General features: G+C 40.0%; 1 protein-coding gene across 6 annotated transcripts in view; it reads right to left on the bottom strand.

Moving 5' to 3' along the window:
* Positions 1 to 21,254, bottom strand: part of PTPRM (protein tyrosine phosphatase receptor type M) — a 900,933-nt gene that overhangs the window by 441,056 nt on the left and 438,623 nt on the right. For all 6 annotated transcript variants that reach the window (XM_088469672.1, XM_088469673.1, XM_088469674.1 and 3 more), the window contains exons 8-9: positions 14,004 to 14,312; positions 7,603 to 7,712 (exon numbers count right to left, since the gene is read on the bottom strand). In XM_088469672.1, coding sequence (XP_088325798.1) covers positions 7,603 to 7,712; positions 14,004 to 14,312 — 419 coding nt within the window. The remainder of the gene's footprint in view (positions 1 to 7,602; positions 7,713 to 14,003; positions 14,313 to 21,254) is intronic.

Raw genomic sequence — 21,254 nt, 5'->3', positions numbered from 1 at the left:
CGCGATGGTCACGATGGTCTTGACCATCGCGACCATATTTTTGGCCGCTCGCATAAGCTGTGGGTGGTCACCCACAGCTATGCGAGCGGCCAGGAGGCCGCTCCATTTTTAGGTAGGAGGTCCCTGATTCAGAGCAAGCGCTCTGGTCAGAGTGTCCGGCTCTGAATATGGCCCAGAATCTCTAGCCACTGGGCCTGAATCAGAGATGTACATTCATCCGATGATGAACGTATATCTCCGATATTAAGGGGTCTTCACCTGCGCAGGACGCCTTCTGCTCATGTGGAAAATGGGTTCTGCGATCTCGCTCACAGATCCCCCCCAAGCCGTTTGGGGAGCGGAGTGGGGGCATGTCTGGTCACTGTTCCTGGAAACAGGGGCATGTTGCCCCCATTTTCCGGGAGGGACGAGGCCAGGGTCTGTGTCGGCAGATGCAGATTTCTGGCCTCTTACGTGACCAGCACCCAGTCAGGCTGCGGGAAGCTTCAGCTCCCGCAGCCTGACCAAAGGAGCAACCATCGCGACCATTGTTCCTGATGGCGATGGACAGTGATCCCAGCCTGCAAAGTTGGTTGCAGTTCTGGGATTGTAAATGCAGCAAAGAGGTGTCTGATACCTCCTTCTGCATTTGCATCAGCGATGGACAGATTTGCACTGTCGCTTGTGTGCGGCTCTGAAAATCCATCCATGCCTGAATCAGGCCCACTGCTCCCAACACTTTATTAAATCCATGTCACAAAGAGCTTGATCTAATTAGATGCAAATCATTCGCATCTCTAGACTCGGTAGATTTTGTTCGCAGCCCCGTGCGGCTGCGAGCAAATATGTGCGAGTCTGGGGTGAGATCAGGCCACGAGGAGGCAAATAGGGGGCAAATTGCCATGCCATTGCCAGCATTTCTATGCCATTGGAACTGCAATTTGCCCCCTTCGTGGCCAATTGGATCAAGCCCTGAGAATTCAAGCTGTTTTTAGAGCAAAGAGAGGGATCCTACTCAGTACTAAAAAGATGTAACTAATAAAGTGGCCCCTGAGTCTATATAGAGATGTTTCATTATTTGCTCACATCTACATCATAAATGACTATAGATTCCCCCACAGGTTTAAAATACTGTAACATACTGTATACTGGTATAGAAGAGAAACACACAGAATGGCAAAACATGGTAAAAAAATTTATATTTTTTGTGGCAATATCAATTCTGCCCAGTGTATGGATCCACAAACCTGCAATCTGTACAGTCAATATATGTTATTTAGATGACTGCAAAACTATTGTAAAAGCTGTGAAACAGTGATATACTGTATAAGCAATACAGTAGTAGGTTTTTTTCCAATTTAAGGCATGGACTACATAATGTGCAGATATAGGTATCTATTTATCAAGAACCCCTACAAAATGAAAATTAACAAACTAGTAAACTGTCTATCAGCGTTTAATTGGCTCATACGTACTGGAACTGGAAGCGCGATTTGGCTCCAGATTGAATTAAAATATAATCTTTACTTCAAGTGTCCACTAGGTTTCCAGAACCTACATCCATGCAACTATAAGTATAACACATTTACTCCTGCACTGCACAATACATGGTGCTGAGCTCCATTATAACAGTTTGCTTGGATTAGAGGTCTATCTATGCTTAACACTGCTGGGATCCGCTCTTCTCACCTTCTTCCTATAATTGAAGTTATTATTATTGCTGGGACTGCGCCCCTCTTTTTCTTAAAATATTTGTAGGCATAAATGTTGCGGAGCCAACAGAGATATACGGTACATTATTCTTATTCAGAGAGGAGCTTACTGTCATTTTTTATGCTACCATGATCAAAATGTATTTATCTGCTGATAATCTTTTCATGACTCAGTTTACGGACTCCTAGCAATTTGTGAAATTTCACAAGTCTCATTTGTTGTCTTTTTCCAGTTATCTTTACGGTGTGTATGGACACTATGCTAGGAAGTGAATGTGTGGGTTGACATGTGCATATTATTACTAGTATTAGTCGCCCACCTTTAGGTTTGAATGGTGACAAGAGTGGGGTCATTGTTACTTCATTAACAGTTATATGGTCAAATGCTAAACTATTGTTATCATTGTTATTGTGAACTGTTATATTTTGTCTTCAAAATGTATGCTGATCATTAATGATAGTCATGCAATTGTGCTTATATCAGGGTTAATCTTCAGTATCAAATTCATATTGATAATTTGTAAGCAAGTAAATTCTACTAAAACCAATTTACATTTTCTGAGGCTATGTTCCTCCTGTTTGATATGCACTAATTTGTAGTTGCCAGGCCAATTAATAAATGTGCCAAGTGACTTGTTCCTTTTTACTTGGTATGTGCCTGACTAATCACCAGCCACTTCCTGTAAGTCTGCCAGAGGTTTGCTAAATCAATCCCTGGTAGATTTAGCTAAATGAGGTACAAGTGAGACCTACAGTAATCATGTGGAAACAGCATCTGATAATGGGTGAAATGTATCTATAACTCTGAAATCATCCTACACGGAACTACATAAGTCTGGAAGTGAACACATAAAAATATTGAAAACACAAACATTTCTCTGGAACAGGCATCTATTGTTGCCAATGAGATTAATGGGTAATATATAATGACATACATAGGTTCTAAAATCCCAGACGTCACTGACTGGAAACTGCTCTGAATATGGAACATATTCTACTCAATAATGAAGCATGTTTCAATGAAACCTACAACATCTGCATGAATAGTCTACTGAAAAAATAAATTCCTTGCTCTACAAGAGATGTAAACAGGACAAAGTACAGTAATAGCTAAAAACTTTATTTAAAACCGACAGCATTCAAATTAGTGATTTCCTAACTATACTGCACGGCTTTGATAATCACGGAAATGTAAAATTTTATAGTCTACCTTTTTTTTCTATCATATTAATTTATTATTTATTTTAATTTAATTTTAATAAAATTCTATTAAATTCCAATTAAAAAAAGGGTATTCTGTCAGAAAATATACACGGAATCCAGTGTTCACATAGCTGAGCAATTATTTACAACTGTGCATGCACAAAGAATGCAGAAAATGCACGCACAAAGCTGCTGTTGCCATGAGGACGGTAATTGAAATGTGGAGTTCCTGGGCTGTGACTGGGAGGTGGCCAGTAGCAAATGCACAAAATCCGCTTTGTTTTATTTGCGCGGGCATATTTCTTTTCTGTTTTGTTTCAAAATTTTGCCTTGTGCTGTCATGGCAGCTTTCAATTAAGGTTATAAAAGGCCTAGTTGGGTGTGGCTAACAGCCAGCCCCTGTATAGATGTGTCCCTCTGTATCTAGGAGGTGAGTACATGTAACTGCAATGTAATGATGTGCTAGGCATATATGCTAGTGTTAGGGACCTGCAGAAAAATGGGGTCCCTTGACGCTGGGCTGCAGGCTTGAATGCTTTGATCAAATCATGACAAAATCCCCTTTGTTTTATTTGCTGCACTCACATAAATTTGCAGAATATTATTGTTAGTGCCGATAGCAAAAGTTTTTCTGTTTTGTATAAATTTATGGCATTAATATTGCCATGCTGCTGGTACCATGTATGATATGGATAAAACCGAGCGCGGGCATATTTATTCTCTGTAAATGCACAAATGGTCCGTTCAGTGGGCGTATTATGGGAGTGTCGCGGGAATTTGAATGCAAGTGGCTACGTTCACAGGCGCAAGCATAGGAAGCCATCGTCAGATGGAGAAACCACTTGCTATAGGTCTGGTACAAGTGTCGACCGATGGTGGCGTATAAAGAAGCACCAATCTACACTAACAGTGGGCGTGTCAGTCCTTGCAAATACCAAACGAGTTTGCAGTCCATCTGCATAAACTAGCAGACGGGTGACCTCCAACAGACGCTGCTGCAATCACTTCTGTGTGCATTTCAGAATCAGGCCCTTAATATCCTAGAAAGTACCATATGAAACAATTTGTTTATTAGACTTTGTAAATTGAGCAACTTGTTTCAAAAGGAGAGGAAGAAACCTTGAGCATTTCAAGCTCAGCATCTCATTGCCAATTATTTTCATGAATGATATTTGCATGTTATCTTCTGTGGATATAATTGGTGCATCATTAGATATAGAACTATCAAAACAAATCAATCTGTTTCTGTTAGCGTCCTTTTAATTACCGCACATTGGTGAAATGAATTTGGGTGACTGGTGCAAACTGCTACAGTATGAACAAACTATTTTTTACTTTTTACCAGTCAAAAAAAAAAATCCTATTTAGAATCAGTGTTTCGGAAATTTCCAGAAAAAATTCCAGTGCTTTTTTTTCAGGACAATTACATGTATGCTGAGGGACAAAATAAATCAATATTTCAGTAATCTTTTTGTTCCCGTTCTGTCAAAAAAAAAACCTGACAACTTTGACTTGGCAAAAGCATCTGTGACTTAGGAGTTTCAGCAATTGTCAGGAGTTTGATTGACAGGCAAAAAGAACAGTTTTTTCCCACATCTGCCTCTTCACACACTTCCAAGCTCTTAATATAAACCTCTGGTGTCGGCACAGAATCCAAGCAATGTCTTATTTATTACATTCAGATTCCCTCTCTTAAAAGAGTGCTGTCCTTATGTTCTATATATTTAAATGAACTCATTATGGTGGAAGGATCTTCACATCACGAGCAGCTCAATTTATCAATGCAGAAGAAAGTTAATGTTTAAATTCTGTTTAGTTTGGGATAATTTCTGCATTACAATGCCAGTCTACTGTATCTAGATAAATGCAGTGGAAAAACAACAGCTAGTTGGGTTAGTTGAAGGCTTTACTCATTATTACTGCTTGACAGACTGTTCAATTCTTTGTCTTCCAACTTGCAATATACTCAGGTAAAGGACCCTCGTTAAGCAGGGAAGGTTTTTTTTAGAAACCCTATCAGCATATAATTGTGCATAATTTACATTCAAACAAATGGTAGTATATTTTTTAAATTACACCTGCTTGCTAGGCTTATTAGAAAGAAAAACTAGAGTAATGCAATGAACGTGACCACATTGTGTTATGCTTACTTTATTGTCCCTGAATAATCCACTGAAATCTGCTTTCAAATCACTCATGTGTTTGACTGGCAACACTTCACATCTCCATACAAGACAAGGCTATACATGAATATACCCTATAGTTGTGCAGAATAATAATGTGTTTTATAGAACGCACTGAGTTATGCACGCAGCTGAGCAGAGCATTCTATATTCTACTTAATACATGACATACATCCTGCACATTGTATTTTATTAGGAGTTTTATGAATTTTCTTGACTTTCTCGAAGTTCTATTTGAAAAGCTTATTAGTTATATGTCAAACTGTACAAAAATAATTCCTGGTTCCTGCCTAATTATTCTGCTTTTCATGCACCACAAACTATTATTCATTGGAAGATGTATGGACTTACCTACATGACATTATTGGTAGACACAGGTCGATGAGGACACAATACAAATGTATAGTACTTTCGCCTTATAGAAACTGTCCACCTAAACTATTTGTTTTTGGAAATTAGGGACATTTTCATTCAAATTGTGGTTTTAATGGTGGCCACACAAGTTGTAACACTGATGGCCAGTTGACTACACTAGCCCAACATTGACACGTGTAGGCTGATAACTATTTGACTTACTCAACTCACGGTTAGATGTGGATGAGTAGGTGACTTGGAAAGTACTTATTAGAAATTAACTCCGTCCACAGTAAAAGATGTCGACAACATTATGTTGACAGGTCAATGCCAACACTGTTGTAATGTTATTTAAAGCATTTTTACTGTGTCGGCATTATAACTTTAAACATGATGCTTTACTGTGTCGGCATTATAACTTTAAAATGCCGACACAGTTAAAATGATTTAAATAACATTACAAGTGTCAGCATTGGTATTGTCCCATAAGACATAATGCTGTCCACATTGTGACTGTCGACAATACGTATGTATCCTAGTAAAATTACCTGTTTAAGTTATGACCACATCTACGTAAATGATAAGTAGCAGAAAGAATTAATTTGTCAGATCTGGTCAATTTGGTCAATCAGTGTGTGACCAAACAATCACAATCTATATTCCTCTAGCAAATGTGTGGACAGCTTTATACTTTACATTTTCATTTTATTTATATTTCTCTAAAGTTCATGGTTACATGGTATTTCTGATCCTAACTACTCATGGACCACCTCCTGACACATATATGCCCTCCATTCCCCCATATTATTGTGTTTCCTCGATGGGTCATTGTTTATAGTGAACTCTAAAGGGCATTTTTAAGCTTCTTGGATAACTTCTATACATTATACAGCAAGATTGTCCAATTGGCAGTCAGCTCGCTGGATGTAGAATACTATAACATTCTCATGAATTGTTCCAGCTCTCTGAATATCCTCACTGTGGGACATTTGCAATCGGAATATTTGCCATGAACATTATATTTTAATAGACTGCTTTTTTGTAAGATTTTTACAATGAATTAGCTATTGAGCATGTGATAAAGTATATATATGGCACTTCCAATGGAATACTTGGTCAAATAATTAAATTAAAAAAATGTTCAAATTAATACCTACTTGACTATGTACTTTCTAGAGCCCAAACTTCAGAAAATAGATGGCACTAAAGCATATACTATTAAGGTAAACCAAAGAATACAGACATATTTTTCCTGGAAGACAGGTGGCCCTCTGACATCATAGATTATTAGCATTATACATCAACCCTACTGTTACTGCTCCTCACTTCCATCACCCCATCTGCAAATCAGTATAAGAATAACTTTAATTAGCTGAATATTTAAGAGATGTTTGTGATTTGCATGGGTTTGGGTGTGGTATTACTGTACTCTGGTGGTGAGGGTGGTATTTCTAAAGTGTGGGGGTGTTGATAGCACTGCTGTAGTATGGTGGAGCTGGGTGATATTAATATAATGAAAATTATTATAGCCATTTGCTATAATGTAGATAGTTGTCAGAGTGTAGGTGTAATATAGAGAGGTAAGACTATTGCTCATTGCTTTAATACAGAGGACTGAGGTATATTGCTGATTGCAGAAATGTGGAAGAGTGGGGGTATTGCTGATTGCTTAAATGAGGTGGGTGTTACTAGTTTCAGAAATGTGGGGGTAAAACTGATTTGCTGTAATGTGGGGGATTGAGAGGTATTGAAGGGGGAGCAACATATGTTTGGTTATGATTCACACATGCACCTATCAGCAGTGACACATCCCGGGTGTTGTGTGTGTAGGGGAAGTTGTTGGAAGATGGCCTAACACTGTCCAAAGCTGTAGCTACACCCCTTGTACACTGTCCAAAGCTGTAGCTTACACCCACATACTACTGAATTACAGTACAAACATAATCAGTCGGTGTCTTATTGATTTGACCCTGCATACTGACAATTTGGCTAAACATATTTTCCAGGGCCACTTTAAATTTCCAGCCCGTTCCTTAAATTGAAAGTATTATACAGTATGCTAAAGACATACAAATTTAGTCAATACTGAAATATGCTTTGTATTGACTAAAATAAAACACAACACAGAGACATATAACATTACAACAAATATTAACTTGATATTAACTTACATCATACAAGGTAATTATGCCATATGTTTGAGCAGGCTCCCTCCACTGCAGAAAAATCTTCTCCTCGAATGTGCTGCTTTGGATTGACTCTAAAGGTACAGCACTTGGCACTAGTAAGAAAATAAATAGTGTTTAATACTGTCAACCACATTATTTTAATTTAATATTATGCATATGACTCCTCCTAGATATACACATCTGTACATAAAGTTACCAAAATGGGGAAGTTAATTAGTAAATACTGCTTTACATTCTATACTATACCAAGAAAAACTCATTATAAATGTCGACTTTGGAGGAGATGTAGCAAGCAGTGAAAAGAAATGGACAAGTGGAGACGTTGCTCATACAACCAATCAGCTTGTAGGTAGTATTTATCAAGCACATTCTATTACATGATAGGTATAAAACGTGTGATTATTGTGGGCAACTTCTCCACTGGTCCACTTTTTCACTGCTTGACCCCCTATATTTTAAATATTTTACACTACCACTTCTTCCTGGGTAGAGAATACTAGCATTTTTGGATATTTGAACTCTGTGAAATAGAAAGTAATACAGATGAATGCAGTTGTTACATCAGTTATGATTGTATTTTGTCAATTAAAGGCACCCATACACGGCACAATATATGTGCCGATCCGACGGATCGGCACGATTTAGGTACTATATCATGCCGTGGATGGGCACGATATCGTACCTGATATCGTGCTGCGTGCTCCCGTGGGATCGTATATCGCATCCCCAGATCTCCCTGCAGGTTCATCTGATCTGGGATGCGATATACGATCCCATTCAGATGGAGGAGGGGGGAGCTGGTATATTGTGCCGTCAGCGGGGACCACACGATTGCCAGCGGTGACAGCACGATCCGGCAGTCGCCCTACACGGTGCATCGCACCGTGCATGGGCACCTTAAGAGAATACACAAACACTGTCAAAGTACACTTGAAATGCAATGCCAAACACTTTTATTGCTGCAGCGGCCCATCTCTCACCTACAGTAGTTACCAATGTTGGAAACTCTCTCCACAAATTTGGAGTTAGCTGTTGTGGGTAGAGAAGCAGAAAAAAAAGTGACATTGTACTGAATTTTACACGTCACACGTAGATGGAGATTCAATTAAGTGTTACGTCCCGCGGGAGCTTTGTACAATGTGTCTCTGTGACAATTATAGCACAAAAACATTGTTTATTTTTGTATTTTCTGCTTATTTATGAAAATGAGCACAGAATAGGGGTGTATAGCCTGCAAATTCTTAGCATCTTTTAGGCTGTTCCGAGTTTTGCTATGTGATTAAGTAGCATGCCCAGGGTACAGCCAAGTGTGGTTACATTGGTTACAGTATATTGGCAGATTTGGCTATCTGTTGGAGTGGGAGGGTATATGTCCCTTATTTGTGTTAGGTCTCCAGGCCATTGGTTGGCAGCCTTGTCCATGCTTAATAATTGATTATTAATATGTTATTGTTTGTTCATGTTCAGACTTTTAGTGCAATTCTGTTCTCTCATATGTGGCAAATAGAAAAATACTGGCGGCACATCAAATAATTCCCAAGAAAGAAACCATAAGTATGTAGCAATATCCCGGAAAGCTCGAACAAGAGAGATAAATGAAGAAAGAAAAGTAAGTAGTGTTTGCAGCTTCATAACAACAAAATGAAATAGTTGTGTAGCATAGAAGAAAAAACAGCAAAAAGTACATGTTTAATCCATGTATACTATTTTTAGTCTGATACTATATAGGAAACTTCTCTAGATACAATGGGCAAAGTGCTTTCTACTGTTAACTGTGTTTATTGGAACCTGTAACCCACACATGGGAGTATTCTGAAGAACTGACCTGGACCTTGTTGAATATTGGGCCTTGCGGTTCTATGAAAAATTCAACATGTACAAATCTACTCTATACTTTGCAAATACTAAATAGCTCTAGCGATTGGGAAGGCGTTCCTGACGTTCATGAAACAAACATTGAATCCTTTTAGCAGTTGTGTGTGGATCATATCATCATATCTTGATATGTAGAAAATTCACAATTGTCTAATGTTGCTTCCTAATCTTTCCAGCATGCAGAGTAAATTTATATTATGAATATACAGAAATTTGAATCCACATTTAGAACATAGTATTAGGAAAAGTTCCTCAGCGCAAACTAACACGTACAGACATTCTAGGAACCATTTCACATACTGTACAATATTAGGGTTTTTTTTTTTTACCAAAAACCATTTGATGTATAATTTCACACTTAGATACTCATTGTTCATTGAGTTTATAAATTTTTAGCGCTGCTTAACAAATTTATTTACTAATGTGCAAACACTCCAAGCACTACAAATGCGTTAACCACACTGTAGTGCCCCAAGTTTACATTATGCTACACAAAAACCCCAGTTAACACATGCCACAGTGCCCTCACGTTGGGGGCTCATGGGTGCCCGTCCCAGTCACCCTGTTGTCAATCCGGATTTGCTGGGAAAGCAACCGAATGAGATTCATCCACCCGCGCACGCAGTGTGGGTTTCCGAGTACCTAGAAACCCCCCCCTGCCCGTTGCTCCATCACCGCCGGCCTGTCATGCAGCTGAACCAAATAACTTTTTTTTTGTAAAGAAGAGACACTGCCTGGGCTGGCTGTAGGGGGAGCTGCAGCGCACAAGCCCCTCCCAGTCAGTTCCCATAGCGGCACTGTGACCAGCAACCTGAGTGGAGGACAGCGCTTGCAGCCGAGACACCGTGTCCAGTACTGCCAGCGCTGACGAGTCCCGGAGCCGCACGACGTAGGTGGGGGTGCCGGAGGGGTTGGGGAGAGGAGGAAGGGAGGATTATGTTTAATAACTGATGCCAGCACACAACTGTATGCACTTACGGAGGGGAAGGCGGGCGAGGCAGAGGATAGTATTTAACAAATGATGCCTGATTACTGCTGCATTTGCCTTTGGGGGGGTTAATGATGCCATAGGACTGCTGTATTTGTGGGCGGGTGGGGGGAGGATAATGTTTATGATGCCAGAGGACTGCTGTATTTGTGTGTGTGTGTGTGTGGGGGGGGGGGGAGGGGTGATTATATTTAATAGATGATGCTAGAAGACTGCTGTATTTGTGGGGGGAGGATAATATTTAATAAATGACGCCAGAGAGAGGACTGCTGTATTTGGGGGGTGGGATGATATTTAATGGTGAGCGCTGCTGTGTGTGTGTATGAGTGTGTCTTGACAGTATGTGTATGTGTGTGTGTGTATGAGTCTGTCGGTCAGTGTGTGTGTATGTGTGTGTGTATGAGTGTGTCGGTCAGTGTGTGTGTATATGTGTGTGTATGAGTGTGTCGGTCAGTGTGTGTGTATATGTGTATGTGTATGAGTGTGTCGGTCAGTGTGTGTGTATATGTGTATGAGTGTGTCGGTCAGTGTGTGTGTGTATGTGTATGAGTGTGTCGGTCAGTGTGTGTGTATGAGTGTGTCAGTCAGTGTGTGTGTATATGTGTATGTGTATGAGTGTGTCGGTCAGTGTGTGTGTATATGTGTATGAGTGTGTCGGTCAGTGTGTGTGTGTATGTGTATGAGTGTGTCGGTCAGTGTGTGTGTATGAGTGTGTCTGTCAGTTACGTTTAGTTCAAATGTTGAAATTTCACTGGTAGTTTACATTTTGTTTGTACATACTGTTACACATTGTGCATAAGCAAGTTTTTTGCCTTGTTATTTATATTATTTATTGTTATTTATATTAGAACACTTGAAGTACACAATAAAGTGTATGTTGCAGGCTTATGGTGCATACACACGGTCAGATTTTTCTGAACGATAACGATTTAAAAATCGTTCAGTCGTTCATATCTGAAGGAAAATCTGACATATCTGACATACCTGAACGATGCGCGTTCCCGATAGTCAGATAACGATATCTGACATCTGATGTGTTTGCAGTCAGACTTGGACGATTCTATTCATTTTAATGCAGTCAAATATTGTTCAAATCGTTCAAAACTTTGGTAAAATTGTTCAATCGTTCATCTGACAAATCTGACCGTGTGTATGCTCCATTATTCTGGTTAGACTTTTTTTGTCATTGGTTCTGTAACTTTTTATTTGGAAACCCCCCTTTCAAAATCCTGCGTTTGCCACTGTCATCTGTAGATATTATTCTTCGGCAGAGTGTCTTTTGTGGGTAGCAGAGACATGTAATGGGGACGACAACACTATCTAGTCGCTTCTGCTTGTTTGCTTGCAGCCAATAGTAATATACACTATATAAAGCTGTGGGCCCATCTATTTCTCATTTGCACTGCAGAGAAGAAAATTCCCAGTGGATTTGTAAAGTGGTAACTGACAAATGTGGGGTATTTGTACTAGTACCGTATATGTGACTTTCACATTTATAATTCTGTATAATGACCAAATATAATCCACAAAGGTCCATGTTATTTCAAAAATACTAATACAGTTGATATACTTGTTTGGGACTGTATACAAACTATTCTACTATACAGTTTGATTTACATTAAACCAGTCAATACAGCCTCTAGAATTGTGCTGATTTATTTAAATATATGAAAATACATACAAAAAATTACCCAATGGGGAAGTCAATTTGGATGTCACAATTTGTGAATTCCAAATTTCCTTCACCATTGGGCACATCTTTTAAACCTTTTCTAGTAATTTCTGCATCAAGTCAACACATGGTGCCCACAAGGAAAGATGCCATTCCTTAAGGGAGTGAGATAATCATTTTGTCTGGTTGTGGTATAAGTCACATTTCTTCATAATATTAAGGTGCATACACACGGTACGATCTGTACCACCAACGACATAAAAGATATCTTTGAAAGATACTGTATCTTTCAAAGATCTCTTTCAAAGAGATCTTTCAGTGAGTCATCCTGCCACATCTCTGAACATGCAAAGTTGATGATATCGTCCAGATTGGCCTACATGTACGCTCGATCAAAGATATCGTTATTGTTCATCGTTGGTCATTCACTGAATAAAAATGAACGATATGAACGATATATCGTTGAACGATATTGTTATTGTTCATATCGTAACGCTATATCTGTCCGTGTATGCGCAACTTTACTTAAGCACATCAATTCAACAATAACATTATTGTTATTTTGTTCTATATCAGCAACTACAATCTTCCATTACCATAACATGAAAATTTATATTCAAACACATGCTGAAAAACAATTAGCTCCAATTGTATCTATGAAAACTTAAGACTGGCATTAAATAGGTTGTATATATAACTTGCAGTAATTTAGGTAAAAAACATACACGCATCGTCCAAACCAACCTAGGCTCCCTAACGAAAGCAGACGATGGCCCAAGCTAGAATGGTACCTAGGGCCTATGAGGTCTTAATTTATATCTGGCCAAGAGATTTTTGAAGAATGGGAAACAAGCCGTCTGGTGGAGGATGACATTTCATTGTTTGCAATCTGAATGCTCTTTCCTCTTTAACCATAGCGCCTGATTCAGCTAGGATTGCAGTTGCAAAGATGCATGCAATCAGTCGATTAATTCGCATTGTGCATGTGCATGCATCGCAGTGCGCGTGAGCGAACTAGCAATTGCGATGGGAACTGCGTTTGCAGAGGCTAGGCTGACCCCGAGCACAGTTGTTGACAGGAAGTGCCGTTTGTTGGTGGTGATGGGGGGGTGGTCGGGCGAATGCAGGCGTGCCAGTGCATTGGGACGGCGTTGCAGGGGCGTGCATAAATTAGCCATTGCAATTCCATACGCAGCCTGAGGCCTCATAGCGTGACCTGAAGCTAGCAATTCCTAAGTGAGCTCTGACCTGCCTTAACTGTGCGTATGGGTCCGATGTTACCGATTATTTCGCTATGTTGCCCAAGTATACGGATGTATGTAAGGGGAAGTGGGCGTCCTTATGGTAAGCTGTGATCGCAGTGCGATTACAAACATTTACATTTCACCGCTAATATTAGCCACTGCGGTACATGCGTTCTGGCAGAAAAGCGATCCTTGCTGAATAAGGCCCTTAGACTGCAATAGGAATTAGTGAAAGGTGTGAGAACCACCTTTCTAAGCTGCATCTCCCATACTGACCTTTTTCTATAATGGTCTCTTTTAAACCCGCAAATGATGGTTGTTTTAAAAGATCACATACAGTAAGTGGGCACACCACCAGTTGACCACATAACAGAACAAATATAACAGTATAACAGTTTAAACTGTATAAAGGCACAATTCACAGTATAGCAAATACAATTTTGGACATAAATTATCTTTTGACCCCATTTTACTTAATAAACACACTGTTTGTGTAAGCATAAGGTAGATTTCAGAAAGAAATTATATATTTTGTTCAAGTATTACAAATAAGTTTAGCTGCTAGTTAATAAATCCAGTCTGCTAAGTAATTGTGAGGACTTACGGTCTTCATCAGTCTGCACTACAAGTTCCTGACTTTCCTTCCGGCCCTCAGGATTCATGAGCACAAGTTTGACGCTAACATTGGTGAAAGGTGTGAGATTGGTGATTGTGTGCTGGGGATGTGTGCTCTCTGCATCCCAGCTCACTTCTTCTCTCACTTGCTCCAGTCCCCCAACATGGTACTTGTACAGAATGGTCAGGTTGTATCTATGGCAACGGGTAACATTATATCCAAATGGCTCCCAGCGAATGGTTATCTGTCTGGATTTTATCTCCACCATTTGTAATTTCCGTGGACCGTGCATGGGATCTGTGGAAAAAGAATATTATTATCCATTTTGATGTAACAAGTCTTAACTTATGCTTAATTGAAACAATAAACAGAACAAACACTATACTTATACGTTATATGCTTTTAATGGTTTATCATGTTAAGCTATCTCAGTGCCTTCTATTCTAGTGTCACTAGACAATAACAGTGTGTGTTTGCTTCATGTTCCTACCAGCATAGCTGGCAGCACAGTATCAAGGTTCCAAATTAACAATAATATTTCAGGGATACAAACAGCCAAGGTTCTAGACTTCAGGCGCTTTGTTAACACTTTCATTTCCTGAACAAAAACTGTTGATTTACAATAATATTATTTTATTGTTCAAGGATATGTAGGTGACATGGGACACCCTACAATATGCGTAAATAAAATGTAAAACAAGCATTATAAAGCGCCATTCACGCTAGTATGCCGTATTCAGATGTTCAAAAGTAAGGGGTCAAACAGAATTTTCTGACATCCTTTGTAAAATAATAGATGAATATAGCCTGGAGCTTTCATAAGATAGGAAATGTTTTGTCTGTCTCTAGTGATGTTAGTAATGTGCAGATAATTACAACAAATATAAAAGAGTATGTCTACAATTCTGTATGGTAAAGGTTAATCTATACATACTGTTCCAGTATAACATACTACTACCACGAGCAGAACGCAGTTATGCTGTGGGTAATGCTTGAGAATAAAACAAATTAAGGGCCTGATTCAGACCCGTTCGCAAGCAGCTGCTCGGTCGTACGCGGCTTTTGTTATGCATTTGCGCAAGCGTATGCATTGCAGTGCGCGTGCGTGAACTAGTTTGAGCGATCAGGAGGCCCTTGCTCGCCCAGCATAGACAGCCCAGTGGAATGAGTGACAGGAGAGGCCGTTTGTGGGTGGTAGCAGGGGCAGGGCAGTAGTAACGGGTGGAGGTGCGAACACAGGCGTGTCTGAGTGTTTCAACGTCGTTTCAGAGGCGTGCATAATTAACAGGCAGCGTCATAGTACACGTCACCTGGGTGATTTCTACACAGAACTGCTCGCAGTGCTTGCAGTAGGGTACAGTCAACCACAAGCGCTGCAGTCTGTTCCGATGGTTCCCGATGTACCAATGGTTGTATATACTTCCTGGAGATGATGTACGCTAGTGGGCGGCTAAAGACAGGCTGGTGGGCGTCTATAAACATAAAGTGATCGCTCGCCAAGACATAGTGGGCGTGCTTATGCCTTGCCGTGCGATCGCCTGCCTTGACGTCACTTAGCTGAATTTGCATACGCTGGGAGCGAGCGGCCGCATCTAGCGAGCGGCTCTGAATCAGGTCCTAAGTTTCTAAAGAGCACTGAGTGAACTTTCTACTAAACTGTTTCTGCCACACAACACAGTGATATGAGGGATATAATTCTATTGTCTATTACTTTAGTTATAGGATACAAAGCTGTTTTTACTGTGTCCCAGTTTACTTGATAAACTAGCAGTGTCTCCCATGAAATTATCTCCATTTATGATAGGCCCCAATGATATGAATCATGAGGTGAACTGAGACACTCTTGGTCCACTGATTCATGATCAGAGCCAGATTTCTTCCCTGCAGAGTGCAATGTTTGTCATGCCTGAAGTTTAGTCAGGTAATGCCTATCAATTCCCCTGACTACGCCTGTAGCATTCGACATACACCAGTGCTCTCCTCCTGCCAGCTTAAGCTGAGTATCAAGCAGTGAAGCCTGACAGGTGCAGTTCTGACCTGAGGGAGTAGCAGGCCCATATTTAGCCGGTGGCACTTCTGAATCCTATTTAATCAGTGATCCTAGCTTCTTCTTCACTTGCTGTATGGCACAGGAACTGACTGATAGAACCAATTTCCATTGCTGGTATTATTCATAGTTCATTTCTTTTGAAATGTAAACTTTAGCTGTTATACAACTGTGGCATGTTTTCCCCCCTGAAACTCCATTTCTGCATCTCTGAGACATTTAAAGTGTAATTTGAGGATACTGCCAATGATAATCAAAACCTGGCGTAGGAATAAAAAGATATTGCTGCAGGGGCTCGATTCATATTTAGCTTGTGTACTATTGCTGTGCAGGAATATAAATATGCCTACTAGGGACATTTTGCTTTTTTGCTTTCCTTTTGTACTGAAAATCTTTAATTCAGTTCCAAAACACAGATTTAATGACAGATAATGGGATGTCACCAGCTCTCCTACAATGACCAAATTGACACAGACCTGGCCAATCATCTTTCAGAGTTAAATTGGAATGGCTCGAAAAATACCACTGATTACTACCTTTATTTTATGAACCATTCCCAACATGGATGTAATTATACTGAAATGACCATATTTATAAGGGAATCTGCGCAGTCGCATGATCCGTTATGCGCATGTGCAGAACGGGTCTGCCATCCCGCTCGCATACTGGCATCAGACTGTCAGTGATTGACAGTCTGCTGCCATGTGTGGGCGGGGCGGGGGCGGCGATGGCCTGTCGCCGCCGTTGAGGGGGAGGGAAGAGGCCAGAATCTCCGTCGGCTGATGGAGATTTCCTGGCCTCTTCCTCTCAACTGCGGTGGCCGGCTGCATTACAACATGGGTCACCTCAGCCGGCCGATGTTACGCAGATTATCCGATGCTGCGTTGGACAACGCAGCTCGGATAAGTAATGCACAGGAGGCGTAATGCCACCTGCTGCATTACCATATCTGTAAGGATCCTTGCTGAATCAGGCCCTCAGTCCTCAGGACCCCAAGCAGTGCATGTTTTCCAGGTCTCCTCACAGAATCACAAGTGAAGTAATTAGCTCCACCAGTAGAATTTTTAAAATGTGTCAGTGAGTAATGCATACACCTGTGCGCCTCCTAGATGACCTAGAAAACGTGAACTGTTTGGGTCCTGAGGTTTGAGTTTGAGAACCTCTGATCTAGACTATAGCATGAGGTTATGGTTATACTGCAGAAGAGGGTTTGAGGAAAGGCCTAAAGTTTTGGCAGAAGGGTTTCAGTTAAACTGCAAGGGATGCTAGGATTTGTCTAAGGGATTCATTTAGAGTTTAGACCACAACAAGAGTTTAGATTTGGTTGCAAAAGAGAGGATTTGGAAGGTAAATTGGGATATGTTGGAGACAGGTTAGGGTCCATTAACGGAACACACTAAGAAATAAAACCTCATTGTTACATATTCAAATATGTGCAATTATTGCATACTTGCCAACTGTCCCTGATTGTCAGGGAGACTCTCTGAAATAGCAGCAATCTCCCTGACTTCTGAAAGAGTCTAATAATCTCCCTGATTGCACCTTATCCCTATTATGAAGCTATTACATATGCATTCAAATGGGATCATTAGTATTATTTCCCTGTATTGGTTATAATAAGCCACAATGATCCCTATGGCTACATGCATTTCCTGAAATGTATCAGTGTGTTTTCATCAACAAGTAGATCTTACTAACTGCTTTGGGGCTAATTTACATTTGGATGTAAGTCAGTATTATGACACGCCTCTCAGATGTAACAGTACAGCCCACTTTACCGCCGCGCTCATAGGTGTGCTTTCACAATCTCCCTGAAATGCTTTTTCATAAGTAGGCAAGTATGAATTATGGGCTAATACGGTATACTATTTACATACTAATTCTTTAGAATTATCTTGCAGGGGATGTTGCCACGTCTCCACAATTAGGTAACACCCACTATAGAATCTAGGAGTACGGCCCTGTGTGTTTAAGTAGGAAATTTAAAACTGTAATACTATTCAAAGCAAAACACGCAAAGCAATAAATAAATGCCCATACTTGGCAGCGACAGTTCCTCTTGTGCACAAATTGGAAAAGTAAGCAGAAATACATATGTGAACATTAATTACAGTAAATGGCTATTTAGTATCTGGCTGTTTGAAACATTGAAATTATGTACATTATAGGAGTACTGATGTACTTTGCATTCAGTAACTGTACTGCACTTAGTCATTTAACTAGGCTCCATCACCAAGATGGTAGCCGAGCCACTGCAGAGACCCTAGCTAATATCATGAGGCCAGATTGCTAAACTCGGCATTCAGTGTCACTGAGTGAGCTGTACTGATTTTCTGTACTTGGAAGTTTACTTTCATTCCAGTTTACAGACTGTTATTTCAGTTCTCTCTTACACCAGTTCTAATAGACTAGTGACACAAGGCCCAACTTGCCTTACTGACAGCACAACGTAAATAGGAAATGTGGCCATTTCCATTCAGAATATGCCAGAAACAGAGGTGTAATGTCATTGTATGTACAGGCCCAAATTTACATTTATTTTACCCCCATAGGCCACTTTTTTCTGCTTCATGACCCCCAACCATGAAAATTATATAATCAAATGCAAATAATTCACCCCATGGTTAAATGCCTACAATGTGTAAATAATGCATTAAAACAAATATGTCTGGATGTTAGCCCATGCATGAATGTGTCTAATATGTAAGAATAAATTATTATTGATGTGCTTAGTGAGCAGGAATCTGTCCATGCGCGGCTGTTGCTCTAGGCCGCCATTATGGTGCTATACAAATAAACAATAATAATAATATATTTCTATACATAGAGGCCTAATTATTGTAGCTAACTCTATCTAGATTTTTCTCATCCCATAGTAAATCCATTTTGCAGGAGACAAAAAAATACAATATAACATTGAATTCTACAATATTAAGGACTATTTACACCCTCTGTGCAGTGATACTTTTAGACAGCAATGGTACATGTGCCTTTGATCTGTACATTGATGAAACACCTGCAAGTCTCCTACAGTCGTACAATCCTAGAGGAAAGAAACCATTATATACATAGTCTGTTAAATTAACTACTTTATCCAGCTGCTTTATGAAACCTCACAGATTATAAATTTTGTGCAATTTTTATTACTTCTTCACAGTCACAACCAGACAATAAATATAAATGCTGTAAAACAAAACAACTGCTTACTAGAAGAAAAAAAGTGAAACTCCTGATAAAATGACACATACCTCTCTGTGCTGCAATCACGTTATAATAACCCCTTTCATTTTCAAATCTACTTAGACATCAGCTTGCAGTAGAGAAAATGTTACTTGCTATGCTACAACTGCACATTAGGTTTGCATTCCTTGACAGGCTAATTCTAGAGAAGTCTGAAGACAGACAAGCAAGTGCATAAGTAATTTTATCCTTCTTGTCATACAGTATATGGAGCAAGCGTGTTTCTTGCTGATAAATGAAACGTGGAAGAGTGCAAAGATACATTTTAATTTCACCTATCCGCCAGCAGTTTCTTTAAATCACACTCCAGATGCCATTGGCATATATGCAAATCAATATTAATAAAATAGGTTGTTTGAAACTTCTTTCACCATCTATATGAAAGACTTCCGCTGATATTCAGAATACAGTGCTAAACAAATTTACTGTTTACCACCAGATGGGTAACTGCAGCTACATAGAAGCCATTGGGTAGACAAGCACAGGACTTTTAAACATTCTAGCTATTTGACATTGGTAGCGCTGATAAGTTAATGTTATGGGAACGTAGTGTGATTTCTTAGCATACAATCATAATGTAGGCATTATAAATGGCAGTACTAGCCATAGTAGGTAATACAAGTTGTCTTTTATGGGGGATAAAATGAATGTCTGGGTTTTTTCTTCAAATTATCATAGACCTAAAAGGTGTTGGTACTTTGCTCTATATCCTGGTTTTTACAGAACAAAGATTATTTTTGCCACCAAAATCCTTCAACCTGTAATTCATGTTTTCTTAGATTTCAGACACCTGCATTTACATAAATACAATTATAATGTACTTTCTTCTACTAATGTTTACAACATCGGTCAACACGGGTAAAATGTACTAAGCAATTTCTATATTTCAATATTTATTTTATTTACAGAACAACTGAGTTGCATTGGGGAATATGCAAAAGAATGAGTTTGACAGGGAAAAGCTGAGAATAACAACTTAAACCAAATGTTTTTTATCGTGTTTTATTTGTTTTCAACTTCATAGTTCTTTTCAAATAAAATTAACGGCTCACCAATATATTGATTCTGACAATACATTGCTAACTTGTCAAATGATTACTAAAATCAGACAAAAGAAATAAGGAATCAGTATGTAATGCCAGCTGGCGGGATGCCTCCTGTCAAAATAACAATAGCGGCATACCCTTCCCCCTAACCTTCCCTTCTTGTAGCCTAACCCAAACCCTCCCCACCCCGCACCCTAAACCTAACCCTCCCCATTAGTGCCTTAATCTGTCTCCCCCCTTTGTGCCTTAACCTAAGTCTCCCCCCTTTGTGCCTAAACCTAACCCTCCACCCTTAGTGCCTAACCCTAACCCTCCCCAGTGGTTCCTAACCCTAACCCCCCTAGGGGTGCCTAACCCTAACCCCCCTAAAAAAAAACCTAACCATAACCCCGCTACGCTGCCTAACCCCAACACTCCTCCCCCACGGCTAACGCTAACGGCGCCCCAGACTTTCCTCGTTCGGGCAGGCGTCCTTCCGGATTCCGGCGTCGGGATTAAGACAGGCATCGGTATTTTGACGCCTATCTTAAGTCCCGTGGACTTGCAGCATCGGGATTCAGACCAGCGGTATACCGTCCGCCAGTCTGCTAACTACATCCCGAGAAATAAATCTATATTTAGAATTGACGCTGAACTCAGCACTTTAAGTTAATACATCCTGATTTAGTCATGATGTCATGTACATGTATATGTGCTCTTCAATACATTCTCTATTCTCTTACTCTTGGGGAAAGTAAGGGTCTGCCAAAGATCTAATTGTAACAACAACTACTGCTACTACTACCGCCGCTACCGCTACTAACACTACTGCTACTACCACCACTGCTACTACTAATACTGCTACTGCTACTACCACCACTGCCACTGCTACTACTACTACTACAGCTACTACCACTGCTACTACAA

This window comes from Taudactylus pleione, unplaced genomic scaffold, assembly GCF_031769625.1.
Source record: "Taudactylus pleione unplaced genomic scaffold, aTauple2 ptg000093l, whole genome shotgun sequence".
Lineage (NCBI taxonomy): Eukaryota > Metazoa > Chordata > Amphibia > Anura > Myobatrachidae > Taudactylus > Taudactylus pleione.
Note: the sequence above shows the minus strand (reverse complement) of the source record. Positions and strands in the feature narration are given on the sequence as shown.